This window comes from Cucurbita pepo, chromosome 3 (genome assembly GCF_057944985.1).
Source record: "Cucurbita pepo subsp. pepo isolate OVF chromosome 3, ASM5794498v1, whole genome shotgun sequence".
Classification (NCBI taxonomy): Eukaryota; Viridiplantae; Streptophyta; class Magnoliopsida; order Cucurbitales; family Cucurbitaceae; genus Cucurbita; species Cucurbita pepo.
The window spans coordinates 11,980,328-11,988,750 of NC_141800.1; the positions used below are offsets into that span (position 1 = coordinate 11,980,328).

The 8,423-nt window shown below is 36.7% G+C and overlaps 1 protein-coding gene across 1 annotated transcript; it reads right to left on the reverse strand.

Moving 5' to 3' along the window:
* Positions 1-4,261: 4,261 nt before the first annotated feature.
* LOC111790914 (UDP-glucose 6-dehydrogenase 1) lies at positions 4,262-6,952 on the reverse strand. Its single transcript, XM_023672044.2, has 2 exons — positions 6,795-6,952; positions 4,262-6,031 (listed from the first exon to the last, which is right to left on the reverse strand). The coding sequence occupies exon 2, from the start codon at positions 6,007-6,009 to the stop codon at positions 4,567-4,569; it is 1,443 nt and encodes a 480-aa protein (XP_023527812.1). The 5' UTR covers positions 6,010-6,031; positions 6,795-6,952; the 3' UTR covers positions 4,262-4,566.
* Between the last annotated feature and the right edge of the window lie 1,471 nt (positions 6,953-8,423).

The window sequence follows — 8,423 nt, forward strand, 5'->3', positions numbered from 1 at the left end:
TATGGATGAAAAGTTATTCCCTTCACTCTACTCATAAAATTTTAATCCTAGCCATTATATGACATTTTAGGGTTATAAATGAAGCTTGAGACTCATTGGATGAGGTTAAGCGGGAAAATCAAGAAGACGTAAAAGGACCAAAATACCCCCATAGTAATGTAAAGCCGGTTTAAGACCTAAATGACCTCTAAATGATATGAGACTTTAATAGAAGACCTAAGGTAACATGTTAAGGCTATGTATAAAGTTTGGTAGTTATGGGAGTTCATTTAAGGGCTGAACCAATGATAAGTACAAAATGACCCAAAGGTCCCCATATGCCTAAGCATTGGTGTATAGACCAAATAAATTCCAAATGACCTAAGATTTTATATATGACCTATTTTCGAGGATATAAGAGGTTATGCAAGATGTCAGAGTCATTGGAAAACATTTAGCGGCTGAACCAATAATTAAGGTTAAAATAACTAAAATTCTCCTAGGATAATCGTAGGCCATTTAAAGATTCAAATAGCCTCTGAACCATGTAAGGTTTTAAATAATACCTATATATAAGGACATGAAGGTCTATCGAAAAATTCAAGGAAGTTGGTGCACTTTAATAGCTTAAACCAAGAAATGGAGAAATAAATAACCAAAATGTCCCCCTAAGAATTTTAAGATGTTTTCAAGGTCCCAAGAACCCTTATAAGAAACTCATGTATGAGCTTAAGGATAATTATGCAAGTTTCTAAAAAATCTAACATGTTTGGAGTATAAGTCGAGACTTAAGGGAAATGACTAAACTACCCTAAAGGCCCTATTAAGGATCATGATTTATTTAAATACCTCAAAAAAAAAAACGTGATATGATCCTTACAAAGACTTAGATAAGTTATTATGTCAAGTTCACGTATCCCTGATGTATGAGCTTGCATTAGGGCTTAAGAAATTATGACAAGATTTATGTGTGGTTGTGCTCTAAGAATAACTTTTGGAACCATGGACTAAGAAAACATTCCAAATCAAGTACAAAGAAAAGAGTACAATACAAGCCCTAAGAACATCAAGACTTAAGAACATGAAACTCATGCATGACAAAAACATGATTGAGGGTACGAACCAAGATTCAAGCAACAAAAGATGGAAATACCAATGACCTTCCTACTAGATTTCATAAAGTTTCCATGAACTTCAACAGTTTTATTATAACAGATCCAATGTTATAGTTGACTTCCGCACATGAGCATGATAGGAACAAGTTAAGAACATTACACACCCCACCTTAAGTTACCATGATCCACGTGAATGTTAGAAAATACTACAATCATGTCATAAGTGACCTATGACCTCCTACCACATTATGCATCATTAGGTTCATGTTTCCTCTTCTAAGCAGGATGTCATGTTTGGGCCTCATGTTTTTCCTCACCTAGATTAGATGTCTTGCACCATGTTTTATCTAGATGAATGTAACGTTCATGTTTAACACCGATCATGTGACCTTGTCATTCTTTCATGGAGTGTAATTTAGGGTCACATTAAGGATAGCTATTAGGTTGACTGTATGTCATGGCTCATAATAAAAGAAGCAAAGATAAGTCCCTAATTAGCACCAGAGAATACATTACCCTAGTCATGAATCAAGAATACCCTCATGAGAATCCATAAAGTCCCTGAAGTAAAATAGTGACATGACATTCCTGAAAGATCCAGGCATGATATGTTAAGGATTAAGAACCTAATGTCATAACCCATGCCATGCTCTGGTTGTGCCTTAAGTTCTAAGAACTCATGTAGCCAAAACCTAAGACCTCACGAACTTAAAATAATGTTCTAGGGTCAAGGACTGTGCCAAAAGGATGGCATTTAAGAATGCATAACCCAAGTGTTAACCCTACCATGATATGAGGACGGCTAAGTACGACTCTAAATTACCTAAGATTCTTCTATAGTTCTCCATGATCACATCACATGACCACATCACAGGAGGAGACACGGGGGATTTTCAAGACAGTTATAGGCTTCATCTATATCCCAACTCAAGGGGATGTTGGGCCACCATGGGGCAAAATTAGAATCTAAGTCCTAGTCTACTTTGAGATATAAGCCTCTCGAATCACGAGTACTAAACAGAGTGTCTAAGGAATAAGAATCAAGTACCAATGACAAGAACATGAACCATGATCAAGATCTAAGTCCTCGGAACTAAAGTTAAAAGCTCAGAACCCCGGGCCAAGATCCTTAGGCTAGACCATGACAAGAACTCAAAATAGAACTTAAGGGTCTAAATTATTTTCCCGACAAGAACAAGATTGTTATAAAAAAGAGTGTGGTACCATAGCACACCTTAAGGATATGATTATGAGCAAGAAAGCAACTTACTAAAGCTTTTTACTTTTTCATAATTTTTATGTTTTTAGGTAACAAGATGGAAACAGATTTGGAGTAGGTGTTTCAACTATTTTACTATCTTTTAAGTATTCAAACTTTATTTTGGATTTGTATATAAAATATATTTATGTTTTGGTTTAAATGGGAAAAAATTTACCTTCCTTTTTACCACATCTTTCATATTTTTTGAGTTTTTAATAAGTCGGACTTGTAAAATATATTTTGATAATATAAATAAATAGCTATATTATAGTGAAAAATTTTACCATGTTTTTATAGCATTCCCAAAGTCGAGATCTTTGCTTTGGGAGCCCTTGAAAATCGGGTCCTGACCGGGCGTGAGTGGCGATTAAGAGTCTAAATCCCAATACTCCCATAAATTGGATTAGGGTCGAGGACTTAGTTGTAGACTAGGAAGGGTCATCCTAGTTTTCGCGATTAGAAAGAGGTGATCTGAGAGTGTCAATTGTCGGTGTGTTTGGAGTCTTTTATGTCTTGTATATCATTATAATAAATTTTAATAAAATAGAATATGTTAGTAGGTACAAATTTGTGTAAAAGGTGTATTAAGTCTCTAAAATAACTCTAAGATTTGAGTTTAAACATTTTTAATAGGTTTCTTGGATTCCAATTTTTTTATTTGATAAATCTATAACCCATTTATAAATGGTAGGTAATAAAATTTAATTTTGTGTCTAACAAAAATGGTTTGTTAGAAGCAGTTTTATAGGAACTTAGGGACATATATTTTTGAAAAGTTTAAAATAGTAAATAGATATAAATAAAAAATAAATAAATTTGAAGAAACAAAAAAAAAAAAAATAATAATAGAAAAGGTGTGTGGAATAATATGGTGGCAATGTGTGGTGTGAATGAGGAAGGAAGATTTGAGAAAATTGCAGAAAACGGCATTCCTATGGAATCTGCGTATCCATAAAGAGGTGTGTCGGTGAAAAAGGATAGTTTTGGTATTTCACATCTCTTCTACTCTTTAACTTCTTATACTCTCAATAATTTCATTTTGTTTCTAATTAATGTTTGAGTGCTTAAACTAAACTCCTAACTAATTTGTTCCTAAAATTTTGTTGGCCTTAAGAACGGTATTACATCGCACAAGAAGTAATTCATGTCCATAACATATAACATGTACGAGGTCTCGCATTTAAAATTATGATATAGTGTAGTGATTTATGTAATACTTCTATACTTCACATTGAGACATACTTATAAGGAAGTACATGCACCACAAAAATACTACGTCATTACATAGAATCATATCACTTAAAAATGTCACAATATATGTTATTCATGCTTCGCTCACTTCATCATATCACTTAAAAATGTCACAATATATGTTATTCATGCTTCGCTCACTTCATCCAACCTAGTCTATAAGCGTTCCATCGGTAAATCTACTTACAGTATCAGCCTAAGCCTCTAAAAGAAAGAGATTAGGAGAAAACTTATAGCCCCTCAGACAGACGACGTTCCTGGTTCACAGTGAAATTCCGGTGAAGTTGAATTTCGTTTCTCCCGGGGGAGATTTGGAGGAGCAAGTGAGAGGTGGAGAGACTTTTTTTTTTCATCTTCTTACTTTACAAATAGATTATTAATTTCAATGAACTTTAGAAAATGTTAGATAGGTCAAAGACCAAAAAAAAAAAAAAAAAAAAAACAGAGATCAACAAGCAAAATATCAATTTTTTTTTCCCGGAATTAAACAAATATTTGATTTGTGAGATACTAAAATTTCGAAGTTGAGGTTGAAAAATAAAACAATAATTAAAATCAATGGGACGTAATAATTCTGTTATTGGTTGAAACAATCATCAAGTTGCTGGTAAGAAAAAAAAAAAAAAAAAAAAAAAAAAAAAGGAAGTCTTCGATATGAAGAATCTACAACAGGTTCATTCCACATGTATGATGGTTTATGGGATCTAAAACACAAATATAAATGTAATGAAATTTCTAACAAAAATTTTTATGGGAAGATAACCGACAGGTTCGAGGACAATTGTGAAGGCAAAACGAATGGGGTCTCGAACCTTCAGAATTTCAGGCAAGAGATATGATTGAGAATCAAAGAAAACACCAACAAAAATACATTAACAATATGGGAACAGAATCCAACTGCTTGTTTTGTGTCCTTACGAAGAGGAAGAAAAGCCATTGAAGGGATCCCAACCTGCAAATCTAAGCCACCGCGGGCATGTCCTTCAGCCATTGGTCAAGAGGCTTTCCGATGGAGAAGACGATGAAACCAATCCCACGAAGCTTGTCTCCATCAACCACGTTTCGCCCATCGAAGATGAATGCAGGTTTCTGCATGTTGTTGTATATCCTCTGGTAGTCCAGGTTCTTGAACTCGTCCCACTCAGTTAGGATGCAGACTGCATGAGCTTCTTTTGTTGCTTCGTAGGCGTCCCAGACGACGCTCACTTGCTTAACGGTTGTGGGGCTCATTGGCTGGAGATGAGTAGGATGGTCCCATTCGAACTTGCTGAGTGTGAGATCCCTCTGGATCTGATCCTCAGAGACTTGTGGATCATAGATGCTCAACAGCGCCTTGTCTCCCAAGAGTCCCTTGCACACATCGATCGCAGGGGTCTCCCTTGTGTCACCGGTATCTTTCTTGAAAGCAAAACCGAGAATGGCAATCTTCTTGTTCGAAACCGTGTTGAACATAGACGCAACAACCCTGTTAACAAAACGGTTCTTCTGGTAATCGTTGATCTTGATCACCTGTTTCCAGTACTCAGCTACCTCTGGAAGGCCATTGCACTCACAGATGTACACCAGATTTAAGATATCCTTCTGGAAGCAAGACCCACCAAAACCGACACTGGCATTGAGAAACTTGGGTCCAATTCTCGAATCTGTGCCAACGGAATAGGCTACCTGTGCAACATCTGCACCAGTGGCTTCACAGAGAGCTGAAATGGCATTAACAGATGATATTCTCTGAGCCAAGAAGGCATTAGCAGCAAGCTTGGAGAGCTCAGCAGACCAAAGATTAGTAGTGAGAATCCGATTTTCGGGTACCCAATGAGCGTAAACAGACTTCAGTTTATTGATTGCCTTCTGACCCTCTGGAGTCTCCCTCCCTCCAATGAGGACACGGTCCGGGTTAAACAGATCCTTAATTGCAGTTCCCTCAGCAAGGAATTCAGGGTTCGAGAGAATTTGGAATTTTATTCCTTTGCTGTTGTGGGTAAGGATTTTTTCAATTGCCTCAGCAGTTTTCACTGGGACAGTCGATTTTTCAACTACAATCTTGTCAGATTTGGAAACATCGGCTATCATACGAGCAGCACTCTCCCAATATGTGAGATCTGCAGCTTTACCAGCTCCGAGACCCCTAGTTTTTGTGGGAGTGTTGACAGAAACAAAAACAATATCAGCCTCAGAGACATGCTTCTCCACATCAGTGCTGAAGAAGAGGTTCCTGCCTCGGCACTCCTTCACGACTCCATCAAGACCTGGCTCGTAGATCGGGAGCTGGTCACTGTTCCAGGCATTGATCCGAGACACAGCGATATCCACAACAACCACTTCAATGGTTGGGCACTTTAGTGCAATAACAGCCATCGTAGGCCCTCCAACATATCCAGCACCAATGCAGCAGATCTTTACCATTTTGGCTTTTTCAGTTTATAACCTGTACAAATAGAGGTTGCAATATAAGGGGAATGAAAACAAAAACTAAGAAAAAGTCACAAAGTCTCCACCTAAAATCATTATATACCACTACCACATGAATAAGAACACATCATAAAAGAGAATTTCTCAATCCTGAAGGAAAAATTCATTGAACCTAGATGATTTGAAGAACACGACTTCGCTTGCAAATTCTACTCCATTCTTATGGTTATCTAAACGAAGATCTCGATATAGAATCGAACAGAAATCACCCTGAATGCTACCGTGACAGAATCACCAAACGTGTATGCATCTCTTAGGAGTATAATTTAAAGAACAGAAAGGAAGTTACATCTCAATCCAATCTCAACAAATGCCAAATAAGGAAGAAAAAAACCAAATCAGCATACAGGACACCGGTCGTCAAAAGTAATTGCAGTAAAAAAAAGCGACATGCAAATACGTTGCAACCAGCTATCTGAGATCAGGAAACAAAGGCACGAAGATCTGAGATCAGGAAACAACCGACAACAGTGAAGAAACAATTTAAAAGCAAAAAACACAGAATGAAGCCAGATCTGGGATGAATGATAGTCAAAGTGCAACAGGAGAAGCTAGAAGTAGAAAGAAATCACAGATCAAACATGAAAACACGCAACAAGAAAGGGATCCGATTGAAGAACAGGAAGAGAAGGAGGAGAAAAATAGAATTTCGGAAGAGAAAGAATGAATCGGAAGGAAGTTCGAGGGAGATTGAAAGAGAGGAGAGTGGAAGGCGTTACCTGTGAGAGAATTGGTTTCTGAAACTTTTGGTGTGAGATTGAGAATGAGAAATGGAAGAAGAAGAAGAAGAAGGGGGCTGGGTTTAAATACGCAATTTCTTTTTATTTTTTTTAATTATTATTTTTTGGGTAAAGGAATTTGCAGTTGAAAGTTCCGGTGGAGCTGTCAACTCCTTACACGTTTGAAACTTCCGTTTTGTTAGGCCGCCCCACGCCGAGAGGGATAGAAACGTAATATTAAAGTTCGTACCACAATAACATATATATATATTTTTTATTTTTTTTTAATTATTTGAGCTTTGAAATCTAGACTCAAATTGGATCCGGACATTTTAATTTTAAAGTTCTTATAATTAAGTTATTGTAAAAGAATTTGCATTTTGTTAGTACCTATTTAATTTAACTTTTAAAAAAATATTTATTAGTCATTCTATCTATAGAATTAATTCAAATGAGATTTCTGTTCATTCATGTACCTCTTTTGTATTTGGGTGTCACAACTAATATTTACATGTGTACTAATCTTCTATTAAATGCGTGATTCGCTTAATATTAATTGGAATGTTGGAGTGAAATAAATTGTGTTTTGTGATTATTTGACTATCAAGAGTAGAGAAGATTGTCAACACGAAGTGCGAGAAAGATTGGAGAACGTGGAGGACGATCAATCGAAACCCATGGTGAGCGGATCTAAGACTTTGAGATTATGGATGACAACATCGTATAGCGTGCAATAGAGGCTGGGGTCAGAGGGAGACAAGCCTAGAACTCAACACTACATTAAGGTATCGAAAAAAATGTGACGAACAAATAGGAAATGAGTCGTAGACAAGCTGAAGAGATGTGCGGGAAATGAGGTATTATTAGGAAATGCGACGATCTAATAGGAAATGGAGTTGATTATTAGATGGTGCAAGGATTGGTTCTATGAGGGGAGCCAAGATCGACCTTGAGGTTGCCCTTTCGATTCGACAACAAAGAGTCGGTTATAGAATAGTCTTTTGATCAGTATTTCCATTCATTCAGACTTTCTGGCTACTTATAGCAGACCTGCCTTGCTAATAGGACTAAAGAACAAGAAACATTTCTCGTCACGTGAACCCAATTCTTCAGTGGGTTCCAATGATATTTGCTTGTCTCAAAGACCGTCCTTCTCTTTATACGAAAACTTCTTGGTCGCCTTCTCGAACCTCCACAAACACACTCCAAGAACCAGAACTTCCCTTCGCACCTTTCTAAACAATATTATGAGATAAAAAGTTGTAAAAAATTTAAAAATTTATTAGACACAATGGTGTGGTTGCTTAACAAAATTCCGTATTTTGACTTGATTTAGGACCTATTTGAAGTTCCACATAATCCAGACACACCGAAGGGGAAAACAAAGCTCCAAATTTTCCGAACAGGTAATTAACTATTTTGAACAATTTTTAAGTAGTACTTATAGAACAATATAACACATATAGTTAGAGTACGACCCGACCCTATATGTATGCCCGCATTGTGTAGGGCATAGCCCTTATCATATATATTATATATGCAAAGAGTGACCTTGCAAATGTTAAGCCACAGACCTACTATAGTCAGAGTGACCTCGTAACTATTAAGACATAACCCTAATAGAATCAC